At 44.5% G+C, this 21,875-nt stretch overlaps 1 protein-coding gene across 2 annotated transcripts in view; it reads left to right on the top strand.

The window, feature by feature from the left end:
* The window catches only part of BVES (blood vessel epicardial substance), a 37,317-nt gene extending 20,400 nt beyond the window's left edge, over nt 1–16,917 (top strand). For both annotated transcript variants that reach the window (XM_045865238.3, XM_045865239.3), the window contains exon 8: nt 13,064–16,917. In XM_045865238.3, the coding sequence (XP_045721194.2) occupies nt 13,064–13,188 (125 nt within the window). In that variant the 3' untranslated portion in view covers nt 13,189–16,917. The remainder of the gene's footprint in view (nt 1–13,063) is intronic.
* The last annotated feature ends 4,958 nt before the right edge of the window (nt 16,918–21,875 follow it).

Here is a 21,875-nt window from a genome sequence, read left to right as displayed (position 1 = left end):
TCTAGGCATAGAAATGTGTTGTGGACCCAAAGGAGATTTCAGGAGTAACACAAACGAGAAATGGGAGATGGCTGTATCTTATTCTAACATAACTTTTGAAAGTACAGACCGAGGCTGACCAAACTCTGCAATCTGCTAACATATCAAATGCATTATCTTGTTGAAACAGTTTGGTGGTCACTAAGCATTTTCAAGTGGACCCATCTTAATTGCATGTATTGTAATTACTATACTAAGAAAGGTCAGCAGAAAGGGAATTAAACAATAAGTTTTTGTTTTTCTATAGTATTTTATTGTATAAGCCAAGTCTTTGGGGAGTAAAATAACATTTTAGAAAACAAAGTTTAAGAGTGTGTTGTTTAACTAGAATAAAAACACATTTTCTAGATGAACATTTGTCCTGTTTGTGCCACCAGAAACCTATATTACCGGGTGGATTGATCACCCATGTTGTACATACAGGCCTGGGTTCAAATCTTGCACTAATGATTATTAGTTGTGGATCTAGTCAGTGTGGGTTTGAGTGTGGGTATGTGTGAATTGTGCAACAAAGCCCTGCTCATACCCAATTCCCTTTCACTAATCCCTGTTCTGAGTTTCTTGGCTTCCCTTCCTGCCGTTTAATGAAAGACATTGGTCCTTGAGCACCGCACTGATATAATTATGAATTATTTAATTCATCCTAGCATGTGATTCATCAAAGACTAGTTGGTTCTGGTTTCTCTTTCTTAGGTTTTAGCTCAGAACTGAAGTCTGAGGCTTCTGTTTGTTTTGTTTTGTTTGCCAGGGCCATCAATACGCTGTCTACTTGCCCATACTGCAGATGACATTTCTTGTAAAACAGAGAATACAGAACCAGTCTCGTAAGACTATTAGGCTGAAGTAACAAAACTTACCACTTTTGGAGCATGTGGGAAGTCTTAGTAAATGCGAGGTCCCTCAAACAAGCGAGCTCTTTCCATTCTGGGTTTCGACCGGCCCTGGGGGGCGACTATGGTGGTTCCTCTCAGCGGTGGAGGCAGCTTCATGAATGCTAAGGAGAGAAGGGGACAAACCTTTATGGACAGTAGTCGCTGTTATTTCTCAGGAACTCTGGGCGTAATCACATGTAGTCTTTAAGCCTGCGCGGAGAGCGGTGCTGGTTTTTGCTGGATGACACAGCACCACGGGCCTCCCGCATCTCTGGCTGTGACCAAGAGGCTGCTTTCTCGCGCATGTGCGCGCTGCGTGCTACTCCAGGCCCATGTCCCCCTTCGTCTGGGATGCCAAAGAGTCCCCCTCGGTCTGGGATGCAAAAGAGCAGCCCTTATTCGGATGGCTGCCATTCGGGGCAGAGGAAAAGACAGTGATGGCAGAGTTATGTGTCGGCTCTGAAAGCTCCCACTTAGAAGCAGCGCATGCGGGGCACCTGGGTGGCTCAGTCGTTAAGCGTCTGCCTTGCGCTCAGGTCATGATCCCGGGGTCCTGGGATCAAGTTGTGTTGGGCTCCCTGCTCGGCGGGGAGCCTGCTTCTCCCTCTGCCTCTGCCCTGCCCCCTCCCACTCGTGCCCTCTGGCTCTGTCAAATAAATAAACTAATAAAAACTTAAAAAAAAAAAAAAGAAGCAGCCCGTGCCACTTCCTCTCACACCCACTGGATCAGAGGGGTCACTTGGCCAGAACCACCATCAGCAGGTGGATCTTTAATCCTCCTGCAGGGGCTGAGCAGGAAGGGGCCTGAGGAAGGAGGGAAAGCAAGTATTTTCACAAGAACATGGATCTACCTTAGTGAGTATTACTGCATTTTACACCTGAGAAAATTAGGACTATGGATGCTTATTCACTTGTTCCAGTTGCACAGGGAGAGGCTCTGGGATACAGAGCTAGGTGTCCTGTCCGATCCATGCTGTTTGACCATATTGCCTCTTGGTTTTAAAAAGAAAAGACAGGGCGCCTGGGTGGCTCAGTTGGTTAAGCGATTGCCTTCGGCTCAGGTCATGATCCTGGAGTCTCGGGATCGAGTCCCGCATCGGGCTCCCTGCTCGGTGGGGAGTCTGCTTCTCCCTCTGACCCTCCTCCCTCTCATGCTCTCTGTCTCTCATTCTCTCTGTCTCAAATAAATAAATAAAATCTTTAAAAAAAAAATATTAAAAAGAAAAGACAAAAAAATGTACATAACATTTGATTAGTGCTTTATAGTTTACAAGTTACTTTCACACCCATTCCTGCATTTACACCTGACAAGTCTGTCAGCAAGGCACATTCACTATTATTATTATTTACCCCTTTGCGGATGAGTCCACCTGTACTCAGTACACAAATCACTTCTTTCTCCTACAACCTACCTCATTGGAGAAACTTACCCCCCCACACACCCCATTCCTCCATTATGACCAAGCAGTGCTGCAAATAGGTTTTCACAGACCCGTTGATTTCCATTTCAATGAAAATTTTTGCCTTATTCATTGTATGGGGGCGGGGGGGGGGGCGGTTCTACATAGGAGCATTTAAATTATCCAGTAATGTCCTTCGGTCATTTAGCATTTGGTTAGCTTTCACTTCGCCTCATATGTCCTTCCAGAATTACAAGCAATGCTGCTCTATAAGAATTATATTTATTTTATATATTTTCCTAATTAAACAAGTTTTACATTATTCATTCTAGTCATCAACTCAAATACAGAAGTAGATTTAAATATTAAAATCCATATCAACATTTCCCATAATTATTTTTCAAATCAGGATCAGCATGTACCCATTCCATTTGGTTGAAAAGTCTCTGAATCTCTGGGCTCCCCTTCCATCTCTCTTTCTGTGTGTGTGTGTGTTTGCATTTTTGTTTTGTTTTGTCTTGTTTTGTTTGTCCTGTAGAAACTTGATTCTTAAATGTAATTGTGCATATGAATCACTTGGAGATTTTATTACAGATTCTGATGCAGAAGACTGGGGTGGGACCTGGCGTCCCCCTGATTAACAAGTGCCCCAGGGGTGCTGATGTGACTGGCCCCTGAACCATGCTCTGAATAGTGAGGAGTAGGAGTCCCTCCCTACAGTCTGGAATTTTGCTGAGTGCAGCCCCATGGTGGTTGCTTGTATTTCCCATTTACTGGTAGGTAGATCTCCAGGCTTGGGTAGATTCTGGTGAAGGCACGAAAAGAGATTGCTGCTGATCCCATTTCTTACGTTGTGCTCTATTTTTTACGTATATCACATGATGCTAAGTCCAGAGCCAGATCTCTACTCTTTGCTGCACAGACTCTGTATTCCACGTCAAATTATCATCTGAAGACAAGAAAGTAAACTAATGAGATAGTCCGAGAAAAATTGCTTCCTTCCTAATTATTCAGTAGCCCATAATCCACTTAGCTCCTTTTCACTTTCCTGTGGCTTCATTTACTTGTTTCGTGTTTGGAAGCATGATTGTGAGGCAGAAGGACCAGAAAGGACGGGCCGCGCTGGGCATGTGGGAAGGATTGCGTGCCCTTTTGTGGCTATAAGCTCTCCTCTCTGCTCCTGCCCCGAGGTGCTCATCAGACTGCCTTGCCATCTCCTCCTCCTTATGAGGTTTAGCTCCTACATGTGCTGTAGAAAACACACACGCATACAGATTGATCGGACTTGGCAGGTGCATCACTGACAAGCAGTCCCGGGCACAGGCGTCGTCATGGCAACGGGAGGCCATATTCTGTTTCCTTAAAAGTTGTAGAACTTTATTTTAGTTAATTTGGGTTAAATAACCTATTGTTGTGGTTGTTTGGTTTTTTTTAAATCCTGAGGTTTTATAGGCAATGCATTCTGTTGGAACTCGTCTTTGAAAGCTTTTGTTAGTTTAAACCATGTATTTTTTTCAGAAATTATAATTAAAATGTATGACTTTTAAAGACACTATGAAATATTTAGAGTGAGGTTTTTTTACTGAGAAAAAAATCTTTTCAAATGTTTTTTGTTATTAATGTCAAGATGGTGTTCTGGACGATCTCCTAATTTCACGTGACCTAGTTGCACAAATATGCTTTAAGTGAGCTTGCATCTGGTTAGTATTCTAATCTGCAAAGACGAGCAGCGTATCTGACATAATGAGTTTCTGTCAGCTTTCTTACCCATTTATTTACCTGGAAAGATACAAAAAACCAAGACAGCAGTCTCAGTTTCAAGGCTGCTTTCATGAAATAACCTGTTCAACTCAATTTGTATTCCATTAGCCCTACGAACAGCAATAGACAAATAAACAACAAGCTTTACGTGAATTATCTGGAGAAGTAGAGAGGAGTTGGGGACAGGCAGCAGGAATACTGAGGGAACAGTTCTCAGATCCACCAAGATGGCTAGAGAAAAGCAGTGCTCCCACTTTGTATGTAAAGTAAGGAGCAGCTGAGGGAGGCTAAGTATTGGGGTCAAGGCCACTGGGCTAGCTCTGAAACAAAGAAGTGTTGAATTTGTTATAAGTTCTTGTTTTGCTTTTTACCCTATGGATGGATATCCGTATCCATTTGGGAATGTAAATTTGGTTAGGGATGTTCAGCCCCTGCTATCGCAGCTGACACATCCTGACCATGTGCATTTAATCTTCACACCCACCCAGTCAGGTTGGTGTGGTGTTTTCCCCTTTTAGGGTTGAGAAATAGGACATTTATTTCCTCTGAGTCCCTGGTCCCCCAGCCAGTAGGGCCTGTGCTCTCTGTCTCCAGAACTCCTGTCATCACCAATCCGTTCACTGCCTTCTAACCTCAAAGTGTTTTCTCTGTAAAATGATGGTAAAGGGACTTTATACAGTTATACATTTTTTTAAAGATTTTATTTGTTTACTTGAGAGAGAGAGAGAGAGCCCACAAGTCAGGGGGAGGGGCAGAGGGAGAAGCAGGCTTCCCACTGAGCAGGGAGCCCGATGCAGGGCTCGATCCCAGGACTCTGGGATCATGACCTGAGCCGAAGGCAGACGCTTAACCCACTGAGCCACCCAGGTGTCCCTACAGTTACACATTTTTAAACTTTTAATAACAAATTTAAAAATTAACAAGTTAAGGGGCGCCTGGGTGGCTCAGTCGGTTAAGCGTCTGCCTTTGGCTCAGGTCATCCCAGGTCCTGGGATCCAGTCCTGCGTCAGGCTCCCTACTCATGAGGGAGCTTTCTTCTCTCTCTGCTCCTCCCCCCCCTCATTTTCTTTCTCTCTCTCTCAAAAATAAATAAAAATACTTTTTAAAAAATTAACAAGTTAATATACACACAGATAACAGATAGTAAAAAAAAAAAAAAAAAAACCTTTCAGTGAAAAGAACTAACCCCCTCCAACCTAATTGCTCGCTACGAGCAATCACTTTGGAACAATTTTTTCCAAAATGCTAAATACTGTCCTATTATTTATTGATTTATCCACTTAACGTTTATCTAGTACCTAACTTAACTCACTTTTAACTTCCCTTTCCCCTTCTGATCAATTTGGTGATATCGCTAGTTTTTATTCTTTTATTATTTACCTTTATAACATTAAATAATATACTTAAACCTCCATTTTGTTTTCTATCTGCAGCAGTTTTAAAGGTGAGGACATTAGCCTCTCTACCCTTTCTTTCTTTCCCCTTCTACCTTTACATTGTTGTAGGTCTCTTCCTTAACTTTTAAACAATCAAGATTGATAACAAGTATATTCTGTTATCTCTTTTTTTCCAAAATATTTTTATTGTCATAAAATACACGTAACATCAAATTTACCATCTTAACCATATCTAAGTGTACAATTCAGTGGTATTAAGTACTCTGTTCTTTTTTTTGTAACAACAGTTAGGTCTTCCTTGCTTTCTCTATGATTTGTTTTGCAAAGCTTAAGCAAATAAACAATGTTGACATTATTTTGCTTTATTCAGAACCAAATAGTGGACTGTGACTACATTTCTTTCTTTTTAGTTATAAAGTCATGATTCCTGTTCTGTTCAAAGAAGACTGTTTCTAATATCAAGTACAAATGGATTCTCCTTTCATATACAACACAAAAATCATGCTACAGTTTACTTCATACTTGACTTTACTTTTTTTTCCCCCGGAGGTTTTTTATTGTCTTGCTTTGGGAGCCATTTTATTCACCATGTCCCTAGTATCTTGTAGTTTCTTATTCATTCTGTCTTTTAATTGAAATCCAATTTGTTCTTCTTAAAGTCTTGGAGCAGTTGTTTCTTTTATGAGCCATGCCTTCTCATACTGCTTTTTGTCTTTATAGATATTTCTAGTTGCCTTTTTTCTCTTCATCCTTGCATTTTTTTTTCTTATAACTGTAGTCTCTCAGTACATGAATTCTGTGTCCCGTTTATCTTAGAGACCTTCCTCACAGAACCTTCCATTCTCCTATCTCATCCTGGGCTAGTTGTTGTCTGGGTCTGCGCACAGCTACAATCCTGGAACTGCCTTCCGCATTCCTCTGAGTTTATTCGCCATCCCCATGATGTTACAGGTTTCTCCTTGTGGGCAGGAAGGGGCTGCAGGACTTCCACTGTTCCTCTGCTGCTCACACCTATTGCCAGGCAGCTCAACACCCCGACCACCCATGTGGATAGTTACCAATTGATCTAGAAATGACCTGTTGGGCTAGAGAAAACCTCCTCATGGGAACCACTCACCTCCAACCTCTCTATTTGCCATAATTTGTACATTTCTTTTGTTGAGTCCCTCAATGCTGGTGCCTTAGTTTCTCTAAGGGAAATTAAGGATAAAAGCTATATCTACCCTTCATCATTGTTTTTCAGAAAGTTTCAATCCAAACTCAGTCTCCTCAATTTAAAAAAATCTTATGATATACATGGGCAAGGCAGGAAAAGGGATGATAATCCTCTCTAACAACGAAGCCATTAAATCCTTCCCTATCCCCATTCATCAAAAACTGTATAATCTAATTAAAATTCTAAACCCTTTGTAAGGTTTTTAATTACTTGCTAAAGCAATTGGCCAGATGGTTAAACATAAAAAAAATAAGAACACTTTGAAAGGAATGAGGGAAATGTCATCAAAGTTAACAGAATAAAGGGGAAAAAATCATATAACATTATATTAGATAGTTTACCAAAGTGTTCCCCCTTTATAAAAAATGTGTATCTTAAGCAGAGAGAAAAGTCACTTGACAAATTTCATATCGTGATATTCTATTTATTGGGAGATCAAACCTGAGGTTGCTTATTCATTCTCTAGAACGGGGGTGTGACCTTCACTCTGGATTTAAGCCCAACAAATATGTCTGTTTACTTTGACTTCTAAGAGACGCCCTGGGGCCCTCATGTAATTAGAAGCAAACTGAAATAGAATAAGCTTAATAAGGACAGAGTTCTGTCAAAGGAAATTTCTCTTAGCTCATTTTTCACTACTCTGGATACGAGAATTTTGACTGTTAGGTAAGAGCTCCACTAGTCTGAATGTAAAACTCTTCCTGTGGTTCTTTGACTCGGGACCTTAGGAAGACAGGAAAGGGTCTGGTGGGGCAGGCTAAGCTTGTCCTCACAGAGGCCCACGACTCGCTTGCCCTGGCAGGCAACAACCTGCAGCATGCGCAGTGGGCCTCCACACAGACTCCTCAGCGAGGAGCCAGCACCAGCTGCTGTCCGAACAGGCCTGCTGAGGAGAGACTAGACTTCCCAGGTCCAAATCTTCCAGTGGGCGTCCATAGTGTTGTCACCCTCTATGATCTGACAGGAGTGGAAGCGTCCACTGTTTGGTTCAGGGCTCTTACTGCTAAGCCTCTGTCTTCTACATGTGCTCAAAGCTCCTATTTTTGTGTTTGAGTTTTTCTCTCTTCCTCTCAGGATTACTGTTCTCTCTCTCAGCTGAACACGCCGAACGTGGTGTACAGCTCAGAGGAAATTCCGCACGGCTGACTGTGCCTTCTCAGGGCTCTGGTATCTACGGGAGGGATGTAGAAGTCTTTCTGACAGAAGATTATTTGCCACTTGGTGTAATATGAAACATACCCCAGCAATAGTAACTCTCGATATAACCGTTTAACAATTTCACACCTGATAAATCTGGATTGCGGTTCAGTCTGAGACTATTTGTTTTACATACTTTTATAATAAACTGTGTTAATTGGCACCCAGAGCCAAGAAGGAGATAATTATAGCTAATAGCAAAAAATAATGCTAATTATTTCTTCTTAATTATAATAAATACCAAAGGATATAGTTAACCACTTCTCTTTCCCAACTATAGAAGTGGTTTTAATAGAGGAAGGATAGAAATCAGCTTTCTGGAAAGTTTATGGATATGGAATTATTTGCCTGCCTAGAATTTGGAATAAGTGAAAAGTAAAGCATCATACAGAGGTCATGTACCCCATAGTAATGACCTTGAGGGACAAAAGTAATTTGAAAAAGCACTTAACTAAAGATAAGTTCAATTTCTTCCTCTCTCCTCTCCTCATGCTCTTACATCTAGGTAGGTTTGGGCCTTCTGGGCAAATTTCTGATGACGCATCACTGCATAAAATTAATGAAAAACCAGGCAAACTTGTAGAAAGAATTTATTAATGTTCAACTTGGGAAATGTAAGCTAGTTCCCTTGAAGCAGAATATGCTCTCTTCTTTTTTTATAGTTTTGGGGGGATTTGTTGTGCACACTCCAGATTGGGCTTAGATTTATTAGTGGACAAAGAAATTACTTCTAGCAGCATAGTGATGGTGACTGAGTCTTTCCACCGAACCAGCAGGTGTCTGGTCAAAGTTGGAGAGCATCAGATCTAGGGCAAGTGCGTTCCTGCTCCTTGGAGTCTGACTTTCTCCTGGCCACAACAGTGACAGATCCGCAGGTAGACCAGGTGACCATCACCCTTGGCCTTCAGGGGTGCAGGAGGCCCAGGCCAACTGAGGTTGGGACAAAGTGTGGGCACTCTCTGCGACCCTGACTCCTATGGAGGGGTCAGGCAGCCAGCCGGCACCAGGTGGCTTCCAGCGGTTACCAGGTAGGCCCAGTTCCTGTTGCCTCCCAGTGCATCTGCTGGGGGTGGGGTGGTGGGGCGGAGGGAAGGAAGGACAGCAAGGCGCTGCTGTGGGAACTGGGACCAGAGGGGTCTGTGCACTCTAACCCAGCCACGAAACCTGAAAGGAGAGTGAATCTAGTATCCTGTGCAAAGAACGGTAGCAGGAATATGCAATCTTGCCGGGCTGTCAGGGCCCGCAGTCTATCCTGCCAGAATGGGACCCTGCCGAGGTGGCCCCCTTCCTGGTGAGGAAGGCATTTGAACACCACAGCTGCCCCACTTGCCTTTCCTTCACAGGCTCTCCAGGTTGTCTTTGCTTTAGCTTCTGAGTATAAAGCAGAAAAATTGTATGGATGTGGTAAGCACGAGTTACTCTGAAAAGTGCACTGAGTTCCTGAGAAACAAAATATCGCGTCAGAGACTTTCAGTTCCCCAACATTTAACCCAGCCTCTGATGCCTTGTCATCACTCAGGGGCACTTTTTGCTGATTGGATGAAAACTTCGTGGCCGGTGATGATACAGCCGAGCCTACTGATGTTTACTTGAGGGGACGGTGCTCTTGCCCATGCTGTATGCACTCCTATAACCTACTGTCATATAATTGAAATCAATTATATGACAATGATTTCCCCAGGGAACATGACACAGCATATAGTAATAACAGTCCCTTTTCAGAGTGAGGTTTTACTGTAACCTGAGACCGCCTGCACATGAGAAATACAGGTGGGGAACTGACCCGTCCGAGATGAAAGGGGATGGCTGTGTGTCTTTCCCTCATCCTCAGGCTCAGCCTTCTGAAGGCCTCATGTGGAGTTTCATGGACTAAGTAATTATTTTCATGTACTAAGTAATTATCAAGGACCTGGCTACATGGGGGCTACTTCTCAGGACAGGAGAGGGTGTGGCTACAGCCCGCAAGATGCTCGTTTTCCAGTAAGGGACAGAGGCACGTACTTCTGATCACAATGAACTACAGAACGAGTTGTCGGTCTCTAGGGAATAGAATCTTTCCACATAAGGAATTAGGGAAGACTCCAGATGAAGGAGGTGGGGTTTGACCTTGACCTTGAGGAATGGATAGGAATTTGATGGGTAGGGATGGGAGTGGAGAGGCCACTCCAGGCGACGAGAAAAGCAAGAGAAGAGGGAAAGGATGAGTTGGATTTGGGGAGCAGTGAGTTTGCCAGAGGTTGGACTGGAAGAGGAAGGAGGCCCGACTTGGAGACCCCTGGGTGTCACCCCACGACTGTGAATGACTCCCACACCACTGTCTTTTTAATGCTATGTAGGAAGCACCACAGCTCTTTCTTGGCCCCGGCAAATGTACTGGGGAACAGACAAATTCTTTCACAGAGAAGTTGAAAGTCCTTGGAAGGTTTTCACCAGGTCATTTCCAGTTGTCTTGGGTCCTCTCTTCATTCTCTCTCAGTGGGAAAATGCACAGATTGGTGATGGAACTGAGAAGGCAAAGAACTTTTGACCCCGATGTAGATGGCAGCCGTAGGATCCTGTTTTGATAGATGGGCTAAAACCCAGAGCAATGAGTCCCACTTCCCCAGTCAAAATAAAGTGGGTGTGTTTCTTTTACGGGTGTTATACAATCATGTCTGAATGCTCTACCTTATTGATTCAGTTTAATGCTCTTAGACATGCCATCTTGTTGTTTGTTCGGAGAGTTTTTATCTGATTGCAAATACTCAGCCTGAGTTAATGTTTTATGAGGCTCAGTCATAACTGGAGGCTAGACATATGACGGAAGCCATGGCTATTTTTTTTTTTTTAAAGATTTTATTTATTTATTTGACAGAGAGAGACACAGCGAGAGAGGGAACACAAGCAGAGGGAGTGGGAGAGGGAGAAGCAGGCTTCCCGCTGAGCAGGGAGCCCAACGCGGGGCTCGATCCCAGGACCCAGGGATCACGACCTGAGCTGAAGGCAGACGCTTAACCGACTGAGCCACCCAGGCGCCCCCATGGCTATTTTTTTAAGACAATTTTGCTGCACATGGGACCGTTTCGATAGAGAAACATAAACCCCCATTCAAGTACAAGTCCCGCTTGTTTTTATTTGCCATTCCTACCGATGATCATGAATTTTAACAAATTTTCTAATTACTTAGTCCATTGCCCTCCATAGACTGTATTAATAACTCGTTTCATTAACTTACAAACTGACAAAATGACTATTGCATCCTGGGCACTGAGGTAAGAACTATACAAACAGTCAGCCACTTAGTCCTCTTAACAACCATATGAAGTAGATAAGAGCATGCTTCCTATTTTACAGATAGGGAAATTGAGGCAGGGAGAAGTGAAGTAACTTGCCCAAGCTCACACGGACTGTATTCGTTGCCACTTGAGTAGACATGCAAATTGGAGGTTGTGGTTGGTGGTTGTGCTCTCGCCTGCGAGAAAAGGCCCCAAGACTTGCCTGGATGATTCTGCCGCGCCCTGCTGCTCCGTGACACAATTGTGTTCCTGGATCCTTTTAATAGAGGCTCCTTCTCTACAGTTGACGTCCGTAGTTGTCTTTCAAGAAACTCAGTATTTGAACTGATTGTAAATGCTTGAAAGTGAGCAATTTCCATGTTGGCACAGCAAACACATCAACTATACCGAAGCTCAGGCCAGTCTAACTCCTATCTATCTTTTTTATGTCGGAAGCTGTGGCCGTTGGGAGCCGCATCGGCCCGAAGCGCGCCTGGGACCATGCAGTTCGTAATAAACATGGAGCGGCATTTTCTGTGTGCCCGGCACCCTGCTGACTCCGTGACCCGGTTATTGTGTTTTATCCCCCAACAGCAGCGCTAGGTGGGCCCTGGGATTATCTCCCTTCCTTCTACAGATACGGAAACTGAGGCTTAGGGATGGAGTGCCCATCACACAGCTAGGGAGCAGCAGGGCAGGGTTTTGAACCCGGGAGCTGTGTTTTGCGCCTGGGGCCTTGAGCTCCGTGCGCGCTGCCTCCCCTGGGGCCGTGTGGCTCTGCAGGTCCCCTGCCCGTGCTGCTCGCCCACAGCATCTGCGGTCAGCAGGGACTAACAGGTGATCTCTGTAAAGTTCTTGTAGCAGTTCTGCTACGCATCTTAGTGGGGTCCCACTACGCCCCTGTGCTCTACACCAAGTATTTGAAGAGTTGGGTTTCACCCACTGTTCTTCCATTACCAACCTTACGCCCGGCCTGAGGTCAGTATTTGCTGATTGACCGGTTGACGGAATACCATTCCGCCCTGTTGGAGGGCAGCAAGGGCCCACGTGGCTGTGGGCGGGACAGACAGGGACCCTGACAGAACGAATCCTGACACTGAATGTGGGAACGTTGTGGAGGGGTGTTTATGCTGTCCTGGGAGCTGCTTATCAAGCACTTGAGAAGTCTATGCGCCCATCTGTAGTAACTTCTACTCTTTTAAACCACGTTTTTTCTCTTTATCAATCGTGGTGTCCCTTCTGTGGAAGAACGCATGAACAAAGGGGGGGTGGACCGAGCCCTTTATCACTTGACTCCTTGGATATAAAAGGCTTTAGGGATGTTCCTGCCCCCTCTGCTACTTGGGGTTGTATTTTCTTCACCTGGCTTTTCCTTCCTGTGTGCCTGGACTCGCCCCCCTCCCCTCCCCCCTCCCCATCTCCCTCCCCTCCTCCCTCTCTCCCATCCCTCCTGCTCCCACATCAGTCCTGGCAGTGACTGGCCAGTGGTGGTGCTACAGATGGTGTTAGCTTCCATAGCTTTAGGACGGAACTCTTCTTTAGGGAAATTAGGAGTTAAATCAGCTGTTGAGGAACTAGCGTCACCATGTATGCTATTAATGCAGGAACAGGCATTCTGAGTCCTAATCAGACTTCAAGGCAACGCAACCCACTGGAAACTGCATATGTTTGAGAAGCTTCTATCATCCAAACACGTGCACTGGAATCCATTCCATGTCTGTTCTCAGGACTGAGAATCATTTCTTGACTTCGTCGTTTTCTTGAAATGCTGAATTGAAAATACAATATTTAGGGAAATTGCATTCCTGGTGCTAGCGATAGAGTCCCAGAGAGTTTTACTTTCCAGTTGGAGTTTCTCATTGATACATCATACCAACATCAGGGCAGGCTGGACATTAAGTGGTTTTCCTCTCTGTGTCTTTGACAGATGTGCCGTCCCCACACCAGCGGGGCTCCACCAAGATGAAACCAATCGAAGAAGGGGTGGAAGATGACGACGAGGTCTTTGAGCCCGTGTCTCCAAATGCACTGAAAATCCGTCAGTTGCCTTGATCAGAGAGAGAGGTCAAGTGACCAAGATGGAAATTGTCTTGAAGAGACCCTGAAAATACCAGCACTTCTTCATGGCTTTTTGATTAGTCTGCTATAGCACTGATAGTCTGAGGGCAGGAAAGTGAGGGTCAGAAAATGGGAAGGTTATTTGAGCTCTCCTTTTATTAATCAGCTTTTTAAGCAATTATTTTACTGAGCCTTCTGACTAAACCTAGTTCTATTTTGAGATATATATTTTCACAGTGTTTTCTAGATATGTTATTGTTTTAACTTAGCACTCTGTCAATGCAAATGCCTTTTCACTTATTTTTTCTGAGTTGTGGTTCATTTTTCTCACAAATAGTTTTTTTCTCCACTGTGGCAATGGGGTCGTCCATTTGATAGTCTTAGCAAACAGGGTAAGTTTGAAATTGAGGTTGAGGTATCATTAAAAAAGCAGGGAGTCTCGGGCTTGTTCAACTGAATTTTGAAGCTAGAAGATTATAAAGATGTGATTTGGCTGGTGTTTATTTTTTCTCCCAGGCCAAACACATTACTCCACTAGATCACCTTACTTATTTGGGCATTGTGTAGAGAGCTGGATAATGAGCAAAACTCATCAACCTTTGCTCACATTACCCTTATATTATGCTGTGTGTAATCGGGTCTGGAAACCAAAGCTGGAAAGATAACAGATGGAAGTGGTTCTGAATTTAGCTTGACCTGCAGCAAAACTCAGCTCACCTGGAATCATCTTGTCCCCACACACCCTGGTGTGGGGAACACTTTACTTGGGGTAGGGAGTCAAGTGATTAAATAAGTGTCACAGAAGGAAGTGAGTCAAAGAGCATTTTCATCCTGTGGTCTGAAGTTTCAGGCGGTTCCTCCAGAGCCATAGGTGTCTCCTTAAAATGTGTACCAAATACCCAGGGCCAGGTTCGCAAATGTAAACACAGCTTTGGGGGCAGTTTCCCATAAGCCATGCCATGGGCACCCAACCTAGATGTTGCTGTGAGGGCCTTGATTGTAAGTCTCTCTTTCCTACTGGAATCATGTTTCAGGAAACCGGGGTATTCGGCTGGTGGGAAATGAGAAGTTCGCTGAAATCATCAGTCAGACTGGTCAGGGTGACTGTGGCACTCAGATGGGTGAAGCCCATTGATCGACTAAGCTATATCATACATCACGCTGATTTTATTTTATCCACTAGAACCAACTTGAGTCAGTCCCCTGTTATAGTAAATGGCCAAGAAAAGTTCCCAATGAAATGACTTTCAGGTAAGGTGAGCCCAAAGCAGCCTGTCTTGTCAAAAGGTGATTTCTGTCAGAGAAGGTAGATAAGCTACTCAGGGGTCACCTCACTTTCCTAAATCCATTTTAGGCTAATTATTTTAGTAATTTCACTTGAGTTAAATTTACATGCTCGGTCACTCCTAAGAAAATTTCCACAGACTGGGAATCCAGCTCCTAACATCTTTATCAGATGTTGCCTTATTAACACCACAGTGAAAAGGCTGATTTCACTTCACAATTAGCGTGGCCTCTTCAGTTTCCTAAATTATAAATTTATTTGGGGGAAATGAAACACAGGTGAATGGACTTAACCTTGGCTTTAAGACTGTGAAGATTCATTCGGTCCCTTGCTGTGCCTGAGATCCCACGTGCGGTAACCGTAACGTAATGGAGCTGGTCCTGCGTCCTCTAACTGTCGGGGTAGGGTCACGTAGACCATTTAGTTTCCACATGCAGAAGACTAATTTACAAAATCACTCTACAGAGTAATTAGATACGACACCCTTCCCTGAAGAGAAAGTAATTTTAGATTCTGCTGAGGCCACATCTTTAATGTTCTGTGGATCCACAGAAGCTTGGGGTTTCTTAGCCTGACCCACCTTCTGGTGTGTCTCACTTTGCCATGATGAGACAGCGGGAAGGGTCCTCTCTAACGATCCACATGCATGTGTTTAGAGGGTATTTTCTGCAGCGCTGGGAAGAAACATTTTTAAAGGCACGCTGCTAAAACTTGATCGGAATTCATTTACTGTTTTTATTAAAACCCATGTGTGCACGCACGTCAGTGTCGTTCATAATGAAGATTGTCATCTCAAGCTTATGAATCTGAGAAGAGCCACTTAGCCTGAATGGGAAACATGAAACTATTTTTAAATACACACGTCTAAGGAAGACAATGGGGCTGGGAGGAAAGGAGATGCAAGCCACTGAGTAGCCCTCCCACGTAGACTTGATAGCAAAGAAGCAGATAAGAAAACAGAAAAGAGTTTTAAGTGTAAGATCTCCTATGGTTGGCTCTGAATTCATTTATACAAGTGAACAAATGTATCTTTGTGTAAAGGCATAAATACATGGACAAAAAAAAAAAACATGTTTGCTGCCAAAGCCACCAATACGACGCTTCCCGTGCTTTTTGGTGTTCGCTTAGCTGTGTGACCAAGGTTCAGAAAATGATCTGCGAAAATTATTCTATTTATAACCCCACATCTACTAGGCTTAAATGTAACATCGAGTCTGTTGTATGAATCAGGATTGTAACATTTATACCAGAATGTATGCGTCATTTGTAATATTTTGAAAGCCCTCATATTTATGTTTATAAAATAATAGCACAGATACTAGATAGAAACCCAATGATGTTTATATATCTTAAATTAGTAATAATGGGTGCTATATAATTGTCAGTTACCACCCGTTGCTCTCTGGGATCTTTTTCGCTGCTCCCTGTGGTTCCGTTGCCCTTTCACCGTCGGACACCTTTGTGCTTCGCTGCCAATAGTCTGCACCCTGGGAGACACCGCCTTCCTATCTGGTTCTCCTTCCACATGTCTGAAGCTTTTCTGGTTTTATAAATTGGAACTGCCAATGCCTGCCTCCCAGGTCCTATCCTGGCCCCAAAGGCAGAGCCCTCTTGGATGCTGGAAAAAAATCTTTGGGAAAAGTTGATGTGACCTACACATTCTGCCCTGTCCCTGGTGCACCTGGGGAATGACTCCAGCCTCCAGGGAAAATCGTCCTGCCAGCGTGTGGGTGGCACCCCCCAGCAAGCGCTTGGGCGTGCGGGTCAGCCTGTGCTCACCCGCCCGGGTGCTGGGTGGTGCCCTCCTCCCTGTGGACCCCAGGGAGCAGCTCTGAGGATTCACATTTATTTATTTCTTGTATGCATTTCTTTGGACATTTCTAAAGCTGCTTTGCAGAAACCTCGGACCTTGCCATGCCTCTATTTCCCCTCCCTTTTTTCCCACCCTGGTTTCCCAACCTCATTTTTAAATTATTTCCAATGAGAGTGATAGAAATTCCCACCTGTTCGATTGCAATTACCGAGGACCTGAAAGGACAGACTAGTGGGTAGGGAACTCGAGCCTGCAGCGTGCAAACACTTCAGTTTTGCTCCAGGGATGACACATTTCCTTACGGACAGCCTTTCTTTGCTTCTCCTGGGAGCCCCGGATACCCTGTGTGTAATGACATATTGTGTCATTTCAGAAACCTGCTTTTAGGTACTATTTATAGGTGAATCTGTTATACTTGCAACCTAGTTTTAAAGTACATGAGGATTTTATGAATGCTTTATACAGACACATTTATAGGAAATTCATTCTTTCTGTTTTTAGGTGCCATTGACATTGATACCATTTACTTCATAATCAATTGAAATTTTGTCCGAATAGAGCCTTATAGTTGAAAATATCTTCATATACTGTCATTTGATCAAATAAATTTCTTACTTAGAAACTATGCATATCTGCCCTTCATTCCTCTTACATGTAGCTAGCTGATTTGCTCTGACTCCATGCCTAAAGGCAGGGGTTGGTTCATTTACCCTCAGGTTGTGGGAGTTGCTCTGGTTTACAAAGGGGATGGTCTTGGGTCAGTTCCACTTAATTTCAAAGCTCTGCCATCTTGGCTGCCTTCGGCCATGACAAGAGGCAGCAAGACAGTCTTGACTGGATGCAGCAATTGAGAAGCCTTCTGAGTTTCACTGTGGGGCTAAAGAGGTTTCAACTTTTTATTCCTCCTCATTTGAACATTCCCTTCTAGTTTCATAAGGTTTAACAACACAAGGAGTCAGAAGATCTCCCCTGGATCTATTCTGTGGTGGGAAAGAGGGACCGTCTTCCCATTCTTCCATCATCTGTCCTAGAAAGCGGAATGGGAGTTTGAGAGCCCATCTCTTGTCCCTTAGTAACAGGTCTTGGCACCCAACAAACTTGTCCTGATCAGCCCCAGGACCAGACCCAAATGGAAGGGGCATCTTATACTGCCATAAAAAGAATTAATTCTGTCGCTTAATAAGCCATGTCACCTAAACCTAGCGTCAAGTGTTGAGCCCTGAACTTCTTGCTGAGCTAACTGTGGAGCAGTTTTCCCTTTCCTTTTTTATTTTTATTTTTTGTTAAGATATTTATTTATTTGAAAGAGAGAGAGAGCACACGAGTGGGGAGAGGGGCAGAGGAAGAGGGAGAAGCAGACTCCCCACTGAGCAGGGAGCCCTACATGGGGCTTGATTCCAGGGTCCTGGGGATCATGACCCGAGCCAAAGGCAGACGCTTAATTGATCGAGCCACCCAGACGCCCTTTATTTTTTATTTTTTTATTTTTAAGTAATCTGTACACCCAATGTGGGGCTCAAACTCACAACCCTGAGATCAAGAGTCATATGCTCCACCAAGTGAGCCAGCCAGGCACCCCAGCTTTCCCTTTCCTAAGCCTGTGATGTGTGACCTAAGAGTTTCCGTCTATGTCCTGTTGGGGGTTTCCTGTGAACAGACGTGGCTACAGTGCATCATAATAGCACTTAGCCATGATAGGACTCAGGCATGGGTTTGTGGGAGCAGATGTAGTGAGGGAGAGAGCATCTCAGAGATCTCTGCCTCCAGTTCCTACTGGTGATTCTCTGTCTAGGGACATGGCACAGGACCAGGTTTGAGCAGAAAGACCAAGTACACTTTTGTCATGCTGAGTTTGAGAGGGTTTTGAGAGAGCAGAGAGATGTCAAGTAGATAGTTGGATAAGTAAGTCTGGAACTCCGTGGAGGGCTCTGGGCTGGAGATACAGATTTCTTTTTTGTTTTTTTTAAGATTTTATTTATTTATTTTACAGAGAGAGAGAGAGACAGTGAGAGAGGGAACACAGCAGGGGGAGTGGGAGAGGGAGAAGCAGGCTTCCCGCTGAGCAGGGAGCCCGATGCGGGACTCGATCCCTGCATGGCTCAGTCATTAAGCGTCTGCCTTCGGCTCAGGTCATGATCCCACGGTCCTGGAGATGCAGATTTCTGAATTAAAGATAGCACCTGTGAGCTTGACAGCTTCCCAATATATAAAGATTTTTCTGATAAGGTGTGTGCGTGTGTATGTGTGTTTGGTGAGTGGGACTTTTTTTTTTTTTTAAGATTTTATTTATTTATTTGACAGAGAGAGAGAGAGTGAGAGCAGGAACACAAGCAGGGGGAGTGGGAGAGGGAGAAGCAGGCTTCCTGCAGAGCAGGGAGCCTGACGTGGGACTCAATCCCAGGACCCTGGGATCATGACCTGAGCCGAAGGCAGACGCTTAACGACTGAGCCACCCAGGTGCCCTGAGTGGGACTTTTTAATCTCCTATTTTGAAAAGGTATACTAACATTTGGAAATCTATAACTCAGTGAGCCAGTATTTTCTTTTTTCCTTTTTAAAAAAATTTTTTTAAAGATTTTATTTATTTATCTGAGAGACAGAGAGCACCAGCAGAGGGAGAGAGGGAGAAGCAGGCTCTTCACTGAGCAGGGAACCCGACGTGGGGCTCGATCCCAGGAGCAGGACCGAGCTGAAGGCAGACACTTAACCAACTGAGCTACCAGGTGCCCCTCTTTTTCCATTTTTTTAAAAAAAGATTTTATTTAAAGAGAGAGCACTCACACAAGTCGGGGAGGGGCAGAGGGAGAGAACCTCAAGCAGATCCCAAGTGGATCCCAGAGCCCAACCCCGGGCTCGATCCTACAAGCCAAAATCAAGAGTCCCCGTTCAACTGACTGATTCACCCAGGCGCCCCAGTGAGCCAGTATTGTGGGTATAAGATCTGTTCCAAGTGCAAAGGGGTTATTGATAGGGTTTCATATTCCACCCTGCAATTAACCTTTAAGAAACTATCATTTGTTGAGTTTCCTTGTATTATCGAGAATATCCATAATTACTTCTAAAGGATACTAAAATACCCCTCCATTTTCCAACTACATATCTGTGTGAGGCTGGATTGTCTTCATATACTTCCACCAGAATGATGCAAAAGCAGATGTGAGAATCCAGCTCTGTCTTCTAAGTCAGACTTTTAAGAGATTTGCAAAAGTGTAAAACAATGCCACTCTTCCTGCTTTTTTGATTTTGCTTTGTTTTATAAATAGCTGTTTTTCAAGAAAAAGATGTTCTTTATAATAACATGTAATGGAGTTATTATTACTATTTCTGAATGAAATGATAAGCATCACCATCCTCTAAGCGCCTCCACACCTGGCCTCAGGGGCTGTCCCCTGGCTCCTGCATTAGAGCCCCGGTGTCTTTCTTTGCCTCTAGCCTCACCTTTGCCTGTCAATCTTCGTGCTGCTACCAGAGTAATCTGAACATTGGAAAACAGAAACGAGGACCTACAGAGAAAAGCCTGCATTCCGGGTGGGGCCACCAAGCCCTTCCAGGTCCACTCCCTCTCCCTCTGCACCCTAGCCAGGGCGGTGACTCTTCGCCCCTCTCTGAGCTCATCACACACTCGCCAATCTGCCTGAAATGCCTGATTTTCTTGCTGGGGCAGCGCCCTCAAGATAAACTGCCCCTCGCAGCTGAAGTGTAGCACCCTCTGCCCAGCTGGTCCTTCCCACGTCCCACCTTCTGCCGTGTGCACCTGTCATGTGCTGCATCATGGCCGCAGCAGAGACTTTCGTTCAGATTCTCAAGGTCCTTTCAGATCGTCGTCGAATTTGACCAAGCCCTTTCCTTAGCCACTCAGTAACTGAACCCTCCGCCGCGATGCCGAGACAGGTGACAGGTGACAGGACAGGTATTAGCTTTCCCATTTTACATGGGAAGGGAGTGCGGAGAGGAGAAGGGACTGGCCCAAGGTCCCAAGGCTGACATGTGAGCACACAGGACCCAAGGACACGTGCTTGCTCGGGGCATGTTCCTAGTTCCACCTTACAACTCTGAAAAATAATTTTCTTTCCAGCGATGCTCTTCCTCTACTCCTAGGCCTTGTTCTCATTCCACTTTGGTGCCATTTTCACAGTCCCAATGTTGCCCTATACCAGCTTCCTGCGGGTTGCTGGATGTCAGACACTTAATATTTCCTTGCTGTTTACCAGGGACAGAGATATCCCCAGTGATTTTGAAGCTCTCCCAGCCTCCTCCTTCATCCTGTCATGAGAAAATTCTCCTTCAGCTTTTAGCAAAGGCCTTCTATGCTTCTTCCCCTAGCTGCTGGTCACAGCTGCAGGTTCCACTGTGGCCGGCCCGCCCCCGCCCCCGCCCCCGCCCCCGGAGAGCAGAGAGCGAAGCGTGGTTGGGGGGATTTGAGGCTCAGACTCCTTGTGTGATGGGCCCACAGAACAAAATGTGATTTGAACAAAGCTAAACTACCTCACACCTGATAAAGGGAAGTCCCACAACTATGCAACGGCTCTTATAAGGAAGACAGCCTTGAGGGGAAAATGATTATAGCCACTTACTTCTTGGTACCCACCTGCAGGCGATGAAAACTTACAGACAGGCTCGTGCCTGTTGGTGGTTACATACAATTATGCCATTTTTGCAGAGACTGGCGTGAACACGTAGTCCCTGCGAAGGAGCTCAGACAGGAGACAAACCTCAGGCCCAACTGTCCAAAGGGCTGATGACACTGCACGTGAGACAAAACAACCCAAAATTTATCTGTTCTGAATTCATTTCTCTTAAAAAATCATGTTATCTTGGGGACCTAGCTAAACTTTTTCAGTGTGCTTCTCACTATTTTTGTTATTCTTATCTGATCTCTTAATGCTCATTGGTATGAAATGTTTTGCTCATAAAAATAATTATACTTTACATTTTTTGTACATGTATTATATAGAGGCATTTTTTTTTAGAAAAGAAAAATTAAAAACTGATTTTGAGGGGTGCCTGGGTGGCTCAGTCGGTTAAGCGTCTGCCTTCAGCTCAGATCATGATCCCAGGTCTTGGGATCAAGTCCCGCATCGGCGACTTGTTCAGCAGGGAGTCAGCTTCTCCCCCTGCCTGCCGCTCTCCCTGCTTGTGCTCTCTCTGTCAGATAAATAAATAAAATCTTCTAAAAAGAAAAACCGGATATTGACCTTCAAAATCATCTATCCTTTATGTGAAAATGTGGGTCTTAGTTACATGTTGTGCCAAACAGATTTCTTATCTCTGTTGTTCACCTCAACCTCCCTCTTAGCTCATGGCAGCTTGAAAGCACTGGACTGTCTTGCCCTTCTCCTTGGATGGGGATTTGAGATCAGACACATGCAGTTCTGAACAATGCCTCCGATCATGGGATCTTAGGCAAGGTGTTAAACCTTTTAAAGCTACTATGTCCTCATGTGTACACTAGAAATTTTCCCAACACATAGCTGGCACTCGGGAAATGTTCTCATCCCTTTTCCCTCTTTAGTTATCAAGTTGAATCCTTAAGGCTTCTGGAATCTTGGCAACCACAGTCTTTGTAAGGAGCCAGGGGTCCAG

This window comes from Mirounga angustirostris, unplaced genomic scaffold, assembly GCF_029215605.1.
Source record: "Mirounga angustirostris isolate CCGP_5_RB_7025 unplaced genomic scaffold, mMirAng1.0.hap1 SCAF_8, whole genome shotgun sequence".
Classification (NCBI taxonomy): Eukaryota; Metazoa; Chordata; class Mammalia; order Carnivora; family Phocidae; genus Mirounga; species Mirounga angustirostris.
This window is presented reverse-complemented; position numbering and strand designations above follow the sequence as displayed.